This window comes from Podarcis bocagei, assembly GCF_964188305.1.
Source record: "Podarcis bocagei genome assembly, chromosome: 13".
Lineage (NCBI taxonomy): Eukaryota > Metazoa > Chordata > Lepidosauria > Squamata > Lacertidae > Podarcis > Podarcis bocagei.
Genome location: NC_138138.1, coordinates 36,340,910 through 36,359,932, shown reverse-complemented (window position 1 = coordinate 36,359,932; position 19,023 = coordinate 36,340,910). Strand labels below are relative to the sequence as shown.

Genomic DNA, 19,023 nt, shown 5'->3' with positions numbered 1-19,023 from the left:
AATAATTAAAATTTTATTATTCAGATAAAAAACACTGCTAGACCATGATGTATAGTTGGTTGTTTTTTTTTACATTACTGGTCCCTTCACCAAGAACCACTGCTTTAGGCTCTGCATTACACTGCCACCCCAATTACTTACCACTGCTGATTAGTCATTTCAGCAGCAGCAGCAGCAGCAGCAGCAGGGAATGAGCAGAGCACTGCAGCCTCTGAACTGGATGAAGGAGTCTCAATCGCTCCTCCTTGCTGGAGAAGCTAAAACTCTGGGGTGATCAAAGCCGCTGCAACCACCCCAATTCTGTAGAACTGTGAACAAGGGTTACTTGTTAGAAATTGGCCCTCCCCACACAGTCAACCCCAAAGCCCAACATTAGTTAGTTTAAAATTTTATTGGTTTTTTTTTACTTTTTAAATATTTTTACTTAATAAAAAGTCAAGGTTTGTCCATCTGGTCATGTCCTTGTCAAGTTAATGTGGGAAAGTGGCATTTGCTCTAAGAGCCCGAATGGAGTCATAAATAACAGAAAAGAAACCCTGCCCTTCTCCAGGCAAGGGGAAGGGGCCGTTCTCCGTCCCGCTGGCTGACAGCGCCCCATGTGGGCTTCACTAAACCAACGGAAAGGAAGGTGCTTGGCGAGGGGGGGCTGGACCGGGCCAGACTGCGCCCCTCCAGGGGCCTCTGCCATGGGCATGAGGGCTGGCCCAGGCTTGGGGCCAGCAACAGAGCCAAGGCTGGCTAGGGTCTCAGGTCACAGGGAGAAGCGTGGACATCAGTTCCCAGGGGGGTGGAATGGAAGCTGCTGGGAGGGATGAGATTGAACTGGAAAGAAAAGAAAGAGGTAGTGAGGATCACAAAGATACAAAGTCCAGAACTACCAACCCTCAACCCCACCCCTATCGCAAATGACACAACCTATAAAACCCTAGAAATCATCCATATGTCCCTAAGCTCTTCCATACCCAGGAAGTCAGTATAGACGACAGCCTGTTGCATTCAGTTCCCTCCCTGCTTTCCTCAGCTTCCTAGTTTGACTTACCTTGGTGGTGCCCTATATAAGTGTAGTGGGAGGGTGTGGAGGCTGAGAGGGTGGGCACACCACTCTGGGGCACACCTCCCTGTGGAGGCCCACCGTGGGTCTGCGAGGGGTGCAGCAGCATGACCTGTGGAGCTCCAGGATGAGGTGGTGGGGCAGCTGCAATTCCAGTCTGGACATGAGCCTGTGGAGAAAGCAGAAGTGATTTCAATCCATACCCCAGTACCTTAATAAGCAGTGGATACCTTCACACTGTACCAACAAAATTAGCAGAGAAGCCCAAATCCATAAAGTGCAAGATCATATCTATTTGGAAACTCATTTTAACTGATATAGCTGAAGTATTACAGTGGTGCCTTGCAAGACGAAAAGAATTCGTTCCGCGAGTCTTTTTGTCTTGCGATGTTTTTCGACTAGCGAAGCACGGTCCGTTGCAACTGCGCCTCTTCAAGTGGCTTTTTAAAAAAAGCGCAAGACATTTTCGTCTTGCAAAGCAAGCCCATAGGGAAATTCATCTAGTGAAGCAACGCAAAAACGGAAAACCCTTTCGTCTAGCGAGTTTTTCGTCTAGCGAGTTTTTCGTCTTGCGGGGCACCACCGTATTGGCATCCCTGTCTCAAGAGACAATGGAGTGTGTTTCTGGGAGCCATCCAACTGTCTTTGGGACTCCACTGAGGATTTGTGTAGGCCTAGAATTTACTCCTGAGCCTTTTCTTCTTACAATAATATCCCACAAGGCAGCAGTGCTTTCCCTTCTCCTAGGTTGCTACCTTCCCAGGTTGGTGGGACATATCTGTCTCTCATTTCCCTCTACAGAACATGCAGAAACCGCCTTCTTGACCATCGAACCCACTATTGGTCTCATCCACTAAATATGCCAGAGCCTGTCTTTTCATGAAGGGGAAGTCCCTAACTCAACAAGAGTTTGAGGCTCATCGGCTACCCTCAACCAAAGAAGCCGTTCCCACAGTATAGCCACTGTTGCATGCTGACAGCTTCTAGAAGCCACAGGTGAGAACTGAGTGGAGGATGGTGACCAAAGTTGGACAAACTACCCCAGAAGGTGCACAACATGCCCCCCACCAGAGGCACCACCTCTCCCCACTAACACTCCATACACTCTCAGGTATTATATAGTGTTCATCAGCACTTTTTCTAAAAAAGAGGCACAGGAACTCCATTTGGTGGCTGTTTTATGTCTGATATAAATCCTTAAGTTGTGATTCTGCATCAGATGAGTAAGAACAAGTGTGGTAGTTTCATATGACATAGCCACACTAGATCATGTGCTGCATTCTGGATGGAAGCTAGAAACATGTAGAGATGTGTAGTGGTTAGTAGGTTTCCAAGATAAGGTGGCACTTTTATGTCCCTTGTGTAAGTTGCACAGTGGTGTTCAGAGAGCAAGCTTATTTCATGGAGTGGTCTAGCCTCAGGCTGATGGAAGTTTGGGAGTCCCTGACACAATCAAGGCTAGACTCACACTCACCTGGGTGACGTGGGCCATGTTGGCGTAGCTGTGCTGCAGCTGCTGGTGGGCATGGATGGCGTAGACTGCTTGCTGGGGGAAACTGCTCTGTGGAGACTGAGCACTGGGCCCTGGCGTTATAGAGGGTGGCGTAGCTGTCAGTGTGGCCGTGTGGTACAGGTTCTGCTGCTGCTGGGCACTGGCCAAATGAGGTGGCTGTCCAGCCTGGTGCTATGGCAAGAGAATACAAAAGCCACAGTTCAAGTATCAGGGGTAATGCATCACACCTACCTTCAAGATATTTTCTTCTCCCCTCTTTGCTACTGCTGTACAGAAATGTTATGCATTCTATGGAGACAGGGAGTGCCTAAGGGAGTGCCTAAGAATATGTGTGGAACAGTGGGTGCTGGGTGGCTCTCCACTTTCCTGAAGTATATCTGCCCTTGCTATTCTATTTTCTCTTCCCACAATAAAACCTTGAGCATGTGATGAAAGATTCTACATTTGCTAATTTTTTTCTTAACCGATTCACCGCTTAAGGCAAGGCTAGGTAAGTCAATATTCCAAACACTAAAAGCAGACTCTCTGGTAAAAGTCAATTTAACTAATTCCCCCTCCCCTAAAACTTACTAATTCTGATTAAATGGAGGGGTGTAAGAAAGAAAGATAGCCAAGGCTGTTTGGCAAAGTCTCAAGACAGTTATGGGTCCCCGCCATGCTGTTTATCTGTTAGTAGCTGTTCATCCTCAAGTTGCTGAATACTATGCCTAAAACATGGGGGTGCTTTTACAGAAACCACACTGTGCTAGAAGACTTGGGCCCCTCAACTGTATAAATTAGCAAGTAAAGATGTGATAGTCTATTCCTGGGACTCCACACACACAGCAGCTCTAAGACTTCAGCTGAGACACGAAATGGTGACAACTTCACTCCTAATGTAGGACTACCCCTTTCTGAGCTAGCCTAGAATTTCCAGACTGGAACTTGAAGGCTCACCCCAGCACTAATCTCTAACACAAAATCAAACTGTGCAAGTTGCAAGAGCAAACAAGCATCAAGTGCCTCCCACACTAGTACCTGCACAGGGCTGGGGGCGGCATGTTGCGCTTGCTGTTGGTTGCCCGTGGGTGTGGTAGCTGGTTGAGGCTGATGCGGATGCAGCTGTGTGGCATGGTGGGGATACGACTGATGCACTGTGGCTGGGGAGAGAAGCAGCAAGCAGTGGTCAACAATGCAAGGGGGGAGGGAGGAAGAGAAGCTCAGAACAGACATGTCTTCAGGCTCTGTACAAACTCACCATAAAGAGCCTGGGGCGTAGGTTGCTCTGCCTGGGGATACTGGGGAGTAGACGATGAAACAATGGCCTGGGGGTGGTTGCCAGAAGTCATCATACGTGGGTTGCTCTGCAGCATGGGGGCAAATACAGGCTGGAGAGAAGAACATGAATTAAGATAGTGTGGGGCACAAAGGTCAGCGCAGTTAGCTTCTCTACTGAAGTACACATTATACCCACCTGCGAGGGGTAGTGTGCCATGGGCTGCATCATAGTTGGCTGTCCTGTGAACTGCTGGGGGTTGTAGGAGATATATGAGGAATACGGAGTGGCAGCCATCAGAGGGGGCCCTGCGGCTGCCGCTGCCTGCATAATGGGAGGGGCTGAGGTGGGCTGATGCTGGTCTGAACGCTGCGGGGGCAGAGAGCCTGTGCAGAAAGAAAATTCATGTAGGGAAGCCAGTTCAAATCTGCACAACCCACCAAACTGCACAGCAGGTATACATTCCAGCCAACATTCACCATGGCTCCTTAATCAGTCTTTAACCCTCTTACCTTTAGCTCCTCTATATTTGCTCTGCTGTCCAGGCACAGAGTTGGAAACAGGGTAAGGGTACATCTGGGGTGCCTGCAAAAGACACGGGACATGCCAATTAATTCTAACACTAGCCTCCGCAATAATTTCAAAACGAACCAATGATTATGCAGCTCACCCTTCTATCCAAAGGCAGGACCATCCACACATCATTCCACCCCCTTCTCACCTGCACAGCTGGGCCCATATGGATCTGTGGGATGTAAGAGATGTATTGTGGGCTGTACATGCCACTTTGCCCTGTAATCACTGGGATGGAGGGTGTAGAGTGGGTGCGTGGTCCTGGCGATGTGGGTGTGCTCGTTGACTTGTTCTGTACAGATAGGAGGAAGTAATCAGAAATTAAATAAGCACCTATGAACACAGAGAAACTAACAGAATGTAGAGTAAGGGTGTGAAGACTTCAGAAACAAGTCATTTTTGAGGGGGTAAAGAACTCATCTAAGATCATCTAGCCGGGGCCTAGTGCGGAAGCCATGCACTCGGAATTCTGAACCTAGAAGTTGGTTTTGTGGTCCAGAAGTGAATGGAGCTCACAGTTCTTCCATACAAGAAACTCCAACTCCAATTACTCCAAGTTCTCTTTCATTTAAGAGCTATAATGGAGGGATCGTTTTGCTGCTGCTGCTGCTGCTATTGTTAAACAACTGGGAGTAAAAAAGCCTTACCCACCTACTGACAATCATCTCCTGGTAGCTGCTGGAGCCTATAGGATATTGAGCTAAGCTGACACAGTATGACCATTTCTACTGCAGCACACAGATACACACCCTCCCCCCCCTCCCATGCAAGCACACAAACCACAGAGCTGGTTTCCCAGATTACACACCACAGACAGGAGAGTCTTTGAAGGATTGAACTCCTTTGCATTTGGGTTCAGGGTAGACTTCTTCACCTGCCTGGAGAAAAGTACAACAGAAATTACAAAGAAGTCCACAAGAAATGTAGAGCAAAAACTCATCTGCTGTGGTTACCACCACTAACTCACTCTGAGACAGGGCCATCCTCCTTGTCATCTGCGTCACCTTTGCCTAGAGGACTAGCAGTCTGGGTCTGGCGTTCCATGCCTTCACAGGGCCCTTTTTCCTCCTTGTTGTTGCTTTCAGACAGCTCTAAGTTGGGCTTGGGGGATTCATCAGGTACCTCACATGTGCCCCCTGCTCCAACCAATGCCTCCGGGGGCTTGTCCTTCACCTTTCCTTCAAGAGGCTCCTTGGTCCGGAAATCCAGTGTGGCCTCTGGGGAGGGGCTGGGCTGCAGCTTGGAGAAAGTAGACATGGCGTAAGCAACGGTGCCAGAAACACATTAATGCTCTGCCCCACAAAGTACACTGACGGGAGAAAAGGAGAACATTCTCACCTTAAACTGGGCCCCAAATTTCCGTAGCTCCTCTAGTTGATTTCTCTTTTGCTCATTTTGGAGACCTAAAGCAGGGTAAGTGTCAAAACAATTACGTAACAAAGGATTTAGAACTCCAATCCCAAAACCTTGAAAAGTATTTGTGGAATTAGCCACTGTTCAGGAACTGCTGCAAGAATGCCAGATATTTTCTTACTAATATTTGTAGGTTTTTTTATATTAAAAGTAGAATATATACATCACCTGCAGAATCCACTCAACAGAACCCAAGGTTTCAAAAGAGAAGTGAGCAGAGAACTCAAAAAGTTCAGAAGACACAAACCTTTGCTTGCCTGTTTGACCAGATCCGAGGGGCCCATAACCTCCAAGGTCCTGCTGGGTTCTTTGGTGGCAGAGTTAGGCACCTCTTTAACTAGGAATGGAACAGAGAATCCAGAAGTAAGCCTTAAAGTGATAAGTGTCTTCTATGTAAGAATCTTCAGCATCTACTCCTGCTCATTTTCTTAAGGTGGAGCCTGGCTTCATCTTTTGTCTTAAGCTCTTTCAGTTGATCAAATTCTCGAGAGATTTGATAAACTATCTAATTCTTTAGGAGAAAAGATGCCTAGGTCCATTCCGTGCTAGGAATGGACCAGACTAGCTTCACCTCCAGTGTGATTCCTTACCCTCAACAGCAGCTACAGGGACAGATACTGGAACCTTGGGTGAAGGCGGGGTTGGGGAAGCACTAGACTCCATAGTAGGCCTCAATTCAGAGGGCGATGCAGGAGCAGCAGGAACTGTTGATCCCACTGGGGGATCCTGGGAAGAGACTGGCACAGTTGAGGCAGACTTAGGAGAACGTGGAGCATAGAGGCGACCCACTGTGTAAGAAAAGCAAAGTTATTAGATGCAAGCAACATCACACCCAGCACAGGTGTTTACTGAGGGTCATGGGGAAATTCCACTTTAATTCCACTGCCCGCTCTACCTGAAGAAGTTGCAGGTGAGACTTCCATGGGTCGACTGGAAGGGGAAGACATGCTCTTAGCTCCTCGGATGGGTCGCTGAGACTTTGGAGACATTCTGGATGGACCTAGAAGAAGGGAACCACAGAAGCAGATGATGAGGCCATGCAGGCACACCAAGTGGTCCTTTGCTATCTTCAGTTTTCTACTGCTGGAAAGTGGGAGAAATTCCAGTATTTATCGCAACCTAACACCATCATGGTTGTCTCAAAGGGAAAGTCATGCCCCAAAATTAAAAGAACACAATATAATCCCCCCCGAAAACCAACATAGGAGGAAATTTCACAGCCACCTGTGGGAGCTTAATCAACTAATTCAACAGACATTTAAATCCTCTAGAAGTAACTGCACCAATCTATTCAAATTTCCACATTCTAAGCTTGGGAAAGTAAGCCTCACCTCCATTGATGCCTCGCTGCTCTGGAATGGAGCCAGTGTTGCCTTCTGAGTGGTGTGCACTTCCACGGGGTGGTAAAGACCCCATACCTGGCCTCCCACCCCGAGAACTGCTGCAGCGTACACCTCCTCTTGAGCCTTCTCTGACACGCTGGGGAAGGGGGATGTACTTGCCCTCTCTACAATGAAAGAAAATATTGTGATAGCATAATTCCTGGTGTCTTGCTAGGAGTGAAAGCAAGAAGGGAAAATGGACAAGATGCCTTCAAGGGAAGTAGGCTGGGAGCCCCCACGTGTATGAGATGAGTAAGTTCTCAGGTACCAACCTTTAAAAGTGGATGTCAACTTTGTTCTTTCCTCCCAAGAGATGCAGTGGAAACCCAACTTGCCTTATGTCAATTAAGGGATTTTGCTGCTGGGTCAAAACCAGCCTATAATTCTCATACTTCTCACCTGGATGCCAGACTGGGGCTGTCCCTTCCCGACACTTGTCTTTGCACAGAGCTGTGCTTCTCCTCTTCTGTGCGTCCATCATCATTTTCCATAGCAATGCGCAGTCGGTACTGCGGGCTCGATTCAATCTCCCGAGCCAGCTGGGCAGCCCTTGCTTCTCGCTGCCGGAATTCCTCTGAGTTATCCTTTTCAAGAGGGACACTGCCATGCACACATGGTAGTGAAGAAGAATAAGCAAGGAGTCAAAACAAACACGCTCTACCAATCACACATAGACACAAGCCTCTTGCCCTCAAAGGAACAGAACCACCCAACACTTTCCCCAAGCTCCACTTTGGAGAAATATATTCCAGCAGTTCAAGTCCTTTGTCTGGCCTATGAAGGGATTGAACACTTCAGATGCTACTCTAACCAAACTTTCATCAACATCGATTTCCCACACAAACATGCACATGGAAATTAATTCTAACTGAAGAAGAAAAAAGAAAGCTTTCTTTAATATAGTATATGAACAGTGAATGTCAAGGGCTAAAAATGAAAACGTAGCAGCATAAGCAAGAAAGATCTGAACATTTAAGAATTTTAGAGGTAGGGTAGCAAAGTTCCAAGCAGCACATTACATTTTTAGAACACACTAGCAGACTGTGGATTGACAAGTTTTATAGCAGTGGAAAAATAAAAGCCACCCACAAACTGGGTTTTGGGGGGAAGATGTGAGCATTAGGAGAGCCTGGTACATCTGTACAGTAGATTTTAGGGCAGGAGAAACCTGGACATCTGGTATGCTTGGTATTCAAGCTACATGCCCATGCAAATGCAGATATCCCAAAGTACCGTATTTTTCGCTCTATAACACGCACCCGACCATAACACGCACGTAGTTTTTAGAGGAGGAAAATCCGTAGGCATGCCACCCGTAAGCATTCCCTCCATAACACGCGCAGACATTTCCCCTTACTTTTTAGGAGGAAAAAAGTGAGTGTTATGGTGCAAAAAATACGGTAATTAAACCTTACATACAAGCCCTGGCATCATTTGCATCATGGTACTCTACCCTCACAAGACCAAACGTTCTACAGCTTCTAAGCAATAAATACAGTAAATTCCAGCCCGCTCCATCACTCCAGGGTGGGTTAACAACATTTGCCACATTTAAGCTTGAGATCATCTCCTGAGAGTTTAACCCTGCCTAGCAAAATAAAACAAAAAACCCAACCTCATTAATCCTTCATTGCTTTTGACTGATGCTCAGGTTTCTTGGTTTCTCCAGAAAGCCACCAATAACTATTGATGAGTTAGGTGTAGGGGTGTGGGCGTGAATGAGAAAGACAAGCACAGGTCTGGTCGCCAAGACCATTTCAGGGTTCAAAAAGGTCAGCACTCAGTCCACTGCTCTTCTGCCTGTTACTTTTACCAGTTGGTCAATGACTTGTAGGGGCTGACAATAATTGCTCGCTCTCGAGGGCCAAATAGACAACTGACTAACCCGGGACCTCCCCTGCACTGGATCTCCACTCTTTAGTCTAGGGCCTCCAGAATGATTTATCTTAAATCGCCATATCATTTACATCATGTCCTGCAGGGGTAGCCTTTGTGCACCCTGTAGATGTTGCTTGACTCTGGCTCCTATCAGCCTCAGGCAGCATGACTAATAGTTAGGAATGCTGGAAGCTGTAATCCAACATCTGGAGGATACACTGACAACCCTGATATATTGCTTCAAATCCTTCCTCCCCTGTACCCCTCAGTACAGAAATGACTGAAAAGTGTTAACTCACGTATAAGAGGAGAGGCTGCTATCATAGGTGGTTTTTATACCATAATTTTCTTCGTTGAACTTGAACATCTCATTTGGGTCCCAGCCATTAGACTAAAATGAAAGACAAAGCAATCATTTAAACAGTGAGGTACCTTTGTCAAAAGAACAGCTTAGCAAGGCATCAGACCCACAGCACCAGCCCCAAGCATTCGTCTTTTGCTGCTTCACCCAGATCAGAACACTTGCCATGTCAGAATCCAAGTCATAATCATCACTGTTGCTGTCTCCTCCTTCCCAGCGCTGTAGCACCTTCTCTTTATGCTCCCCATTCACCTTGGAATTCATGGCGATGGCAGAATCTGTGAACTTATCTAGGACACAGAGCAGAGGGAACGGTCAGAATGGAGAAGATCCAAGCTCTCCCACCGCCGCCTGCCAAGTCCAGGCCACACATCAGACCTCAACCCTGCTGTCTTGAGGCTATATTACCTTTGGTGGCATAGTTGAAGTCAACATTGTGGAAGTGAACCAACATGACATCGGCAGGTTTGAAAACCATGGTGTCCACAATATCCTCTCTCCTGGGCCCTACGGCTTGATCAGGTACCATCCTGTGCACAGCATCCACAGCAAGCTCGAACTGCAAACACAATCCCTGTTAACATATATTATCACACATCCCTACCCACACACAGCTAGCTGAAACTGGAAGAATACCCGTATTTCATGACATCAAGTGGCCCACTGAGAACTATCTAATATCAGGCTCCATCCTTACATTCTCAAACAAGCAAGGTGCTAGGCCTTTTTGTGAGGGGTGACACACGCAGGATTTTATCTTATATTCTATTTCTGATCTTTAGATGAGTGTGTCCATACTTATGTAGCCAAAACAGTAACACTCAAGCGGGAGGTGTCTGCAGACTTAAAAAGGTAAAGGTACCCCTGCCCGTACGGGCCAGTCTTGCCAGACTCTAGGGTTGTGCGCTCATCTCACTTAAGAGGCCGGGAGCCAGCGCTGTCCGCAGACACTTCCGGGTCACGTGGCCAGTGTGACAAGCTGCATCTGGTGAGCCAGCGCAGCACACGGAACGCCGTTTACCTTCCCGCTGGTAAGTGGTCCCTATTTATCTACTTGCACCCGGGGGTGCTTTCGAACTGCTAGGTTGGCAGGCGCTGGGACCGAACGACGGGAGCGCACCCCACCGTGGGGATTCGAAGTGCCGACCATGCGATCGGCAAGTCCTAGGCGCTGAGGTTTTACCCACAGCGCCACCCGCAGACTTAGGGGAACCTTAAAGATTCAATAATTTTAAAAGACTTCAGAAAAATTCCTACGGGGGGGGCTGCAAATAGCCCTGTGAGGGCTGCTCAGGAAGCCAGATGGGAAAAAGAAATGAGGTAGCTGGAAAATGAGAAAGGAACAGCACAAGCAGAAAATGGGTAGAGCATGCTTCTCATTGTCTGCATACGTGATGCCATTTCTTTTACCGATGAATTTTTATACTACTTTTCAGCACAATCACAAGTGATGTACATAAAATACAAAATATGATCAATTAAAACCAATTCTTATAAAAGACTTAAAAATGACTTCATCCATTGTAACTCTAAAAGATTATGAAAGAAATACACCCTCACTTGCTGCCAAAACAAATGTACTGTAGAGAAAAGGCACATCTTGTTTCACACCATGTTTATATTTTGAAATGTCCCCAGGAACAGAAGAGCTGTCCACAAACATCAACAGAAAAACCAATGATTTTAATGCAGCTAGCATCTGGCACCAATGTGTCCAACATGGCACACTCAGAAAAGGTAGCAGCAAAAAGAAAAAAATCCTTTTCTTTCTAGATCAGCTCTTATTTAGTGTGATTTTAAAAAAACCCCAAAACCCTGCTAAAGTAAGTCTCAAAGCAAATAAGCTTCATGATCCATTGACTTGCTTGGAGGGGTTGCAATTTCCCCCCCAAAATAAAAGAATGTAAGAAAAGTCTGCTGGATCTAGGTCACTTGCCCATCTGACCGAGCATCCTGTGGCCAACCAGATGCCTCTCAGAAGGCCACAACCTAGACATCAGCACAACACTCTGTCCACCTGCCATTCCCAGAAACTGGTATTGAGAGACATGATGCTTCAACAATGGAGGTAGTACATAGCCTTATCCTCCATGAATCTGTCTAATCATGCTTTAAGGCCTCTCAAGTTAGATGGGTGCCCGTGAGATCTTGTGTTAGGAGAGTGGGAGAAAAACTTTTCCCTACCCACTTTCTCTGTCCCATGCATAATTTTGTGAACTTCTCTCACATCACTGCTTACTCGCCTTTTCTCTAAACTAAAACTCCCTAACTCTGTAACCTTGCCTCATAGCTGCTCCACCCCCTTACCATTTTCTGAACCTGTCCCAACTCTACAAGACCCTTTTAGAGGTGAGGCAACCAGAATGATACACAGTATCGCAAATGCAGAAAAATGTGGCCAAAAGTGAAGAAAGTGTCATACTATTGCTAGTGAAGTAACAACCATGTTACACTTAAGAAAAATTAAAGCAGGAACCTCTTCTTTAATGCTAACTTGCTGAAATGTGCATACCACACATGCATTGAAACCATTGGTGGTGAGGCCCTCCTTGTTCTAATACAATGGCGGCAGAGAAAAATCCTTTTAATACTCAAGCCTACTTTCAAACACTCTAGGAAAGCCAAACCAAGCACTCACCTTGGAGCTCAAGGTTTTAAAAATCCCCTCAAATGTGTTTCCATTTTTCACCTTCACATCACATGTGGACCCCTGTCAAGAGAAAAAGAAGGCAGAAATAACACTAAGTAAGAGTGAATGACATTTCAAGTTATAAACTGAAGCCCCTCTAACTGAATCCAATCAACAACTTTTTCCAAGAACTATGCCACTGAAAGGAAGAGGAAGAAAATATATCTATTAGCATTCCTTTTTCTTTTCTTTTTTGAGGGGGGGAATGGTACTAGAACCAATAATTTGGACTGTATCACCAATATAGATCATATCAGGGCTAACAGCAATCACCACAACCTGCATGTGGCTTCAGGTAAAAGATCATAGAATTGCAGTGTTGGAAGGGACCCACAAGGGTCTAGTCCAACCCTTGCAATTCAGGAATCTTCTGCCCAATGTGGGGCTCAAATCCACAACCCTGAAATTAAGAGACTCATGCTCTTCTCTAGCGTCCTGTTCTTACAGTGACCATGTCTCATATTAACAAACCTAAGTAAAACCACTGGAAAAGGAATGAATAGGTAGCACACAATGTGAACAGTAAGGTGCAACAAACAGTAAGTAAGGTGCTTATCCTGCAAGGCTCACCAAACCAAGTGATGGGACTGGGGGAAAGTGCCACAAGAATCACCCTTTACTGCAGAACCATCCACCTGCATATTGACACTTCAAATCCTACACCCTCCTAGCTTCTCTCTTGGAGACTCACCACAACTGCTGTGAGGAAGTGCAGCATTCGGGAATTGTTATAGACACCCTCAAAAACCTGGTGATAGATAGAGAGGAAAGACAGACAAGGTTTATTAGAAAGTTTATAATGCTATATTGCCCTCTGTCACCTCCAAGTATTAGGTATGCAGCTTCAGGAATGACAAATGGTTAATTTAACAATACTAACCTTAGGGTTAAATAACTATTGAATCACCTGCTTCCTTCATAAGCTCAAGCTAGTTTTAGGGCTTTAAGCCGCAAACTGGAGAATAGTAAGATAATGGTGCCCCACATCCACTTTGGTGAGAGAGCATGAAGTAGAAAAGACCAATTGTATCAGAAATTTCCTGCCAGGTAGGGAGTGCTCAAATACTGCTGTGGGCCCCAGACACAAACCACATGGTTTATTTGGTGTCACATTTCAGTTTTTGTGCCTCCCACTGACATAACTGTAGTGTCCCTAGTGAACTTGAAAACTCAAAAAAGAGTAGAGATCTTGCACTAGTAACCAATTATGAGTTGGCCTCCTTTGCATGTAGATGCAAAATAATAGTGCTCTAAAACACTACAGGAAACCCAGCCTGAAATATGCCAACTGACCTCAAAATCTCACTACATGAAATTGTTCTTATCTGTGAAAGTTTAAGATTCTTAGAAAAAGGTATCATGCAGAAGAAGCTATAACTAATGGAAGAGGGGTTTTTTTCTCCTTTTTGGCCATATAGGAAGACTCTCAAATCTTGTTTTTGGGATGCCTTTTTAGTCACAGAAATTTCGGCCAGGAGAAACATTCATTCAGACATCCCAACACCTAATACAGCACAGCTACTTAGGGCTCAGATGTCATCTAGTAGTTACCCAAATCACATAAATCAGGAATCCCAAAGTACAACAATTGTCTTATGGCCCTGGAAGGCTTAGCTCCTAAGTACTTACGGGAGACTGCGGAGGTCCTTTGCCTGTGCTCTGGCCCCTGAAAATGAATCAGGCACAAGGGTAACTCACAGGAAAGTGATGTGAACCCCACCAAATATAAACAGTGTTCAGCTCAACAGGCCACCTTTGATGCATCAGATCATTATAAAATTGTTTTATGATACACTAGTAAGAAACCAATATTTTGATAAAGAGAAGGAAATAACGACTTTCGCATTAGCTAACAAAATCTCTTCAGAAAAACTGGTGGCGTGTATATTATAAGAAAAATTACTCTCAGCTGACAAGTAAAAGATTACACACCAATGGGATGGAAGTACCGTATTTTTCGCACTATAGGACGCACTTTTTCCCCTCCAAAAATGAAGGGGAAATGTGTGTGCGTCCTATGGTGCGAATGCAGGCTTTTGCTGAAGCCTGGAGAGCGAGAGGGGTCCGTGCGCACCGACCCCTCTCGCTCTCCAGGCTTCAGGAAGCTATCCCAAGTCTTGCAAGCCCGGCGGGATGTCCCGCGGGCTCGCAAGGCTTGCGGGCAGCAGCCTGCACCCAAAAGCTGGGGACAGCGGGGAGGCGCAGAGCCGCCACCCCGCTATTCCCCGACCTGATCTGGAGGCTGGCGGGGGGAGAAGCAAGCCTGCTTCTCCCCCCCACCATCCCCACAACCTCCAGATCAGGTCGTGGAAAAGCGGGATGGCGGCGCTCCGCTATCCCGCTTTTCCCCGACCTGATCGGGAGGCTGGCGGGGGGAGAAGCAAGCCTGCTTCTCCCCCCCACCAGCCCCACAACCTCCAGATCAGGTCGTGGAAAAGCGGGATGGCGGCGCTCCGCTATCCCGCTTTTCCCCGACCTGATCGGGAGGCTGGGGGAGGGAGAAGCAAGCCTGCTTCTCCCCCCCACCAGCCCCACAACCTCCAGATCAGGTCGGGGGAAAGCGGGATGGCGGCGCTCCGCTATCCCGCTTTTCCCCGACCTGATCGGGAGGCTGGGGGAGGGAGAAGCAAGCCTGCTTCTCCCCCCCACCAGCCCCACAACCTCCAGATCAGGTCGGGGGAAAGCGGGATGGCGGCGCTCCGCTATCCCGCTTTTCCCCGACCTGATCGGGAGGCTGGGGGAGGGAGAAGCAAGCCTGCTTCTCCCCCCCACCAGCCCCACAACCTCCAGATCAGGTCGGGGGAAAGCGGGATGGCGGCGCTCCGCTATCCCGCTTTTCCCCGACCTGATCGGGAGGCTGGGGGAGGGAGAAGCAAGCCTGCTTCTCCCCCCCCCACATCCCCACAACCTCCAGATCAGGTCGGGGGAAAGCGGGATGGCGGCGCTCCGCTATCCCGCTTTTCCCCGACCTGATCGGGAGGCTGGGGGAGGGAGAAGCAAGCCTGCTTCTCCCCCCCCCACCATCCCCACGACCTCCCGGCTTCAGGAGAGCCCCACCGCCAGCCCCACAAGCTCGGGGGACAGCGGGAGAGGCGCAGCGCGCCATCCCGCTGTCTCCCGACATGGTTTGGAGGTTGGCGGAAGGCTTCCTCCTCCCCCAGCCCCGCAAGTTCCCAGAGCGATGCCAAAGCATGGCTCTGGGTCCCGTTCTGGGGGAGGGGGAAGCTCGGGCTTCCCCGCCCCAGCCCCGCGCCTGGGGGGGGGGATAAATTTTTTTTGCCTTTATTTCCCCCCCCCCCCAATCTAGGTGCGTCCTATGGACCGGTGCGTCCAATAGTCCGAAAAATACGGTAAATACTTCCCCATAAATCCTTCCCCTGCCTATATAGTCAAGAAGCCTGACACAATCCTTGTGCGGAAAGGGTTCCCTGCAGCGCTCTCATACAGCCAAACTTTTTTAGCCCAAATATTTCATGGTAATGAAATAATAGCAACAGTGATAAGTATATGGTAAAGAGAATCTGTGCTGCATGATGCCCTGCTCTTGAGATAAGAACCAAAATACGAAAAGCAGGACAACATCCATATAACTTGTTCAGTTTTTAAAAAATGATGTTATGACCAATGGTTTGTGGTTTTCTAGCCCTCATCTTCCTCATACCAGAGGTACTCATCTGTTTGTTATTACTGCAAATATGGACACTGTATTGAATAACATGATTGAACATAAAGAAGGAAAAAACCAGCCTGATGACTATCTCAACAAAGCCTTTTTAGTTCACTATTCTGGAACCATTTTTTTTTTGGCCAACGTCCATTACTCATCCATAGAAGTGGTTTACGGTTAATAAAAAAGAAATGACCTAACTAAATAAGGGTGCAAAGTAAGTGCAAACCACCATAGCACACTTAATAAGGAGCCTGTTGAATTGGGATCAAGGGACTTACTCCTGAGTGCACATGGTTTGCATTTGGTACTTCAACAAAATCCCACCCATACCTACTCATAAATTACCGGTAAATCCCACCACATCAACTCCCAACGCCTACAAAAATGCTCCAACTCAAGAGTATGAGGGCCCTCACACCTCATCTTCCCTCTTCCATCCCCACCAGAAAAAATACCTAAAGCATCATCCCTAAGAAACTATTACGATCCCTTTTTAAAAAAACCACACAGGCCAACTGGAATGATGCGCCTCCGCATTATTTTAGCAAAGGGTGCACATTGGGCTATGCAACGTCGAATCGGTGGCTCAGGACTTAGGCTTCGCTTATCACGCTCCCCGCGCCGGGCCAAGTCCTCCTTCCAACCCTTGGGAGCGGGAGCGCGCGGAAGGGAGCGGGAGCGCGCGCAGTTCCTTATTTCTCTCCCCCCCCGTCCCGTCTCTCCCCCCCCCCACTTCCCCGGATGTAGAGTCGGTTTTCGTTTCTCGGTCAACGTACCTTGTGCCGCTTCCTCCCGGGGGGCCTCCCCCTCCGCTACCGGGGGGCGCCACCGTCGCTGCTCTGGCTCCTCCCGTAGCCCCGGGGCTGAGGCTGCCGTTGGGGCTGGCGGGGGTCGGGTTGGCCTTCCGCGAGGCGGCGGCGGCAGCGGCTACCGCGGTGGCCGGGGGAGGCGGCGTCGGCGTGGTGGGCGGCGGGGGAGCCGAGGCGGGAGAGCCAGGTTGAGGAGAGGGCGGCGGGAGCGGCTGCTTCAACATGGCGGTGGCGCTTGGCGGCGGCGAAAAAGGGCCGGACGCCGCAGGCTCAACCCCCCTGTCAGAGCACGCGCTCGCGCGAGGCCGTTGGGCGAGAAAGGAGGCGGAGGCGGCGGAGAGGAAGCCGAGAGTCAAAGGGCCCCCTCCCTCCACGGCAAGCGCGCACGCGCTTCTCAGGGCGCCGCTTTGGCGCAGCCTGACGAGGGGAAAAGGAAAGGGGAAAAAGATTGGGGCGGGTGAAGAAAAGGGACAAAAACCGGTCCACCGGCTGAGGCGAGGGAGGGAGGGCCTGCGGCCACCTCAGAACTAAGCCGCCTCCGCCGCGCGCTCCTGTTGCTGGCCCGGAAGGGGAAACGGGAAGGCAGGGAGGCCTGCGGTCGCGGAAAGGGGGAGGGGGGGGAGAGACACACACAAACGACAGCGAGGGAGAGGGGCAGAATAAAAACCGCCTCCCCGCTCCGCGCGCGCTTCGCGTCGCCTTGTGCGTGTGGCCGGCCTGCCCGCTTGCCCTGCGCGCGCCGCAGCGAACAAAATGGGGCGGAGAGAGGTCCTTCCTCGCTGTGGCCGAAACGAGTCCCTCAGGAGGCGCGCGCTCTTATTGGCTGCCTAGCCCTTTCGCGGTCTCGCGCATCCAACGGGAAGGGGCGGGGGTCGAGGAGGAGGAGGACGAGAGGCGAAGGGAAGAAGTTAAAAGTCCCGAGCGCTCGAGCCAATCGAGAGGCAGCGCTTTGGAGCGTAAAGGCCGCGAGGCAAATCTCCCAGCCTAGGCGGAGGGGGAAGAGCGGGGCTGGGGGGGGGGGAAGGAGGCTGGAAGAAAAGTGAGCGCGCGCAGAGAGAGGAGGAGGCGGGGGGTGGGGAAGTGGTGATGTTGGCGTTGAGGGCCCCGACACAAGCGGTCTCAAACCCCACTCCGCCGGCCGCAGTTTTCTATTTCGTATCGGGAGCGCACTTGCTTGTGAGGTTTGGGTGGGGGGCTGGGAAGTACGGATCCCGCTGGCCCGCGCGGACGAGAAGGAGTCAATCCGGTTGCTGCACAATGAGTCCCTGGTGGAGGGCGGGGTTTCGCTCTGCGCATGCGCCAGGCGCGCTCCCTCCTGCCGCGCACGTTCGGCGCTGCCGCTCTCGAGTGACCAGCGGCGCGCTCACGCGCTCCCTCCGCTTCACAGTCAATCGGGAAACAGAGCGAGTGGGTGCTTGGGTTCCAGCCGGATCCTTCGAGGGAGGCGGGGAGGCGTCCGTTAATGGTTTAGGGCTCACTGCACATGCGTAAGAGGAAACAAAGACTTGTGCCTGCCTTGCTTCCCAAAGTTCGTTATGCGCATGTGCCGAAGGAAGAGAAGCCGTTGCGCATGTTCGCTGCTTACGTACAAGAGCAAAAGGCTCTTCCGCCGCGCGCCCGACGAAACGCATGGGCAATGGGCGGGGCCTCCTGCTGAGACAGAAAGTCCCGGATTCGTTAGAAGACGGGTGACCCCAAATGACCCCCGATCCCTCAATGTCACGTGGGTTCCAGAATGGCCTTGGCCTCCGTGACCTCCTAAGCAGCGTCACCCCCAAGCTGTCAAACGTGGCTTAGAGATGCTTCTTCAGAAACCTTATTCTTTTCTCCTTTTTTCATTATGATTTTAAGCGATTTTTCAATAAACACAGAAACTTTATTATTTTTAACAGAAAGGAGCCAGGGCTGGAGAAAACAACAACAACAATAGAGAAAATAAATAACAACAACAATAATAAATATTTTTACCCTGCCTTTTTTCCTGACAGGAACTCAATGCGGCTTACAGATATAGTGACATATGATTAAATATGCACTCCATGGGGCTATAGGATATGGTTCATATCAGAAGTGGACAGCCTTTTTTTTCCTGGTAGGGCACACATGGGAAATATGTCTGGGAGAAAGTGTTGTAAACAAAAATTGCCCTTTCCCTTATGGGGTATCCAAGAGCCCATATAGAGTCCTTACATAGGTTCCTTATCAGTAGGAGAGAATAACAGAGGCCAACCAGAGAATATTGAGAAGCAAAGCAGCTAGTAAGCTTGATCTTTATTGATCTGTTGCAACAGGGTGCTCCCCTCACCCGCAGGAGAGGAGGAGGAACCCAGTAAAAATGGCGCGCAAGGCCTTATAAAGACTTTTGAAATTGCCACCCTGTAGATCAAGACCACCCCCAGAAACATACATACATCACAGAAGGGGTGTAA

At 49.0% G+C, this 19,023-nt stretch overlaps 1 protein-coding gene across 3 annotated transcripts; it reads right to left on the bottom strand.

The window, feature by feature from the left end:
• Positions 1–372: 372 nt before the first annotated feature.
• On the bottom strand, positions 373–17,737 carry ATXN2L (ataxin 2 like). 3 transcript variants are annotated; one of them, XM_081169007.1, is made up of 23 exons: positions 16,562–17,737; positions 13,745–13,781; positions 12,807–12,863; positions 12,065–12,136; positions 9,835–9,985; positions 9,592–9,716; positions 9,365–9,456; positions 7,587–7,787; positions 7,137–7,312; positions 6,701–6,805; positions 6,396–6,593; positions 6,053–6,142; positions 5,731–5,795; positions 5,360–5,625; positions 5,201–5,270; positions 4,490–4,684; positions 4,332–4,404; positions 4,018–4,205; positions 3,802–3,931; positions 3,582–3,703; positions 2,526–2,735; positions 1,040–1,220; positions 373–822 (listed from the first exon to the last, which is right to left on the bottom strand). In XM_081169007.1, the coding sequence occupies exons 1-23, from the start codon at positions 16,816–16,818 to the stop codon at positions 773–775; spliced, it is 3,111 nt and encodes a 1,036-aa protein (XP_081025133.1). In that variant the 5' UTR covers positions 16,819–17,737; the 3' UTR covers positions 373–772. The 3 variants fall into 3 exon arrangements, with proteins under 3 accessions (XP_081025133.1, XP_081025132.1, XP_081025134.1); XM_081169006.1 differs by having other exon boundaries at positions 5,360–5,631; positions 16,562–17,736; XM_081169008.1 differs by having other exon boundaries at positions 4,541–4,684; positions 5,360–5,631; positions 16,562–17,734.
• Positions 17,738–19,023: the final 1,286 nt, after the last annotated feature.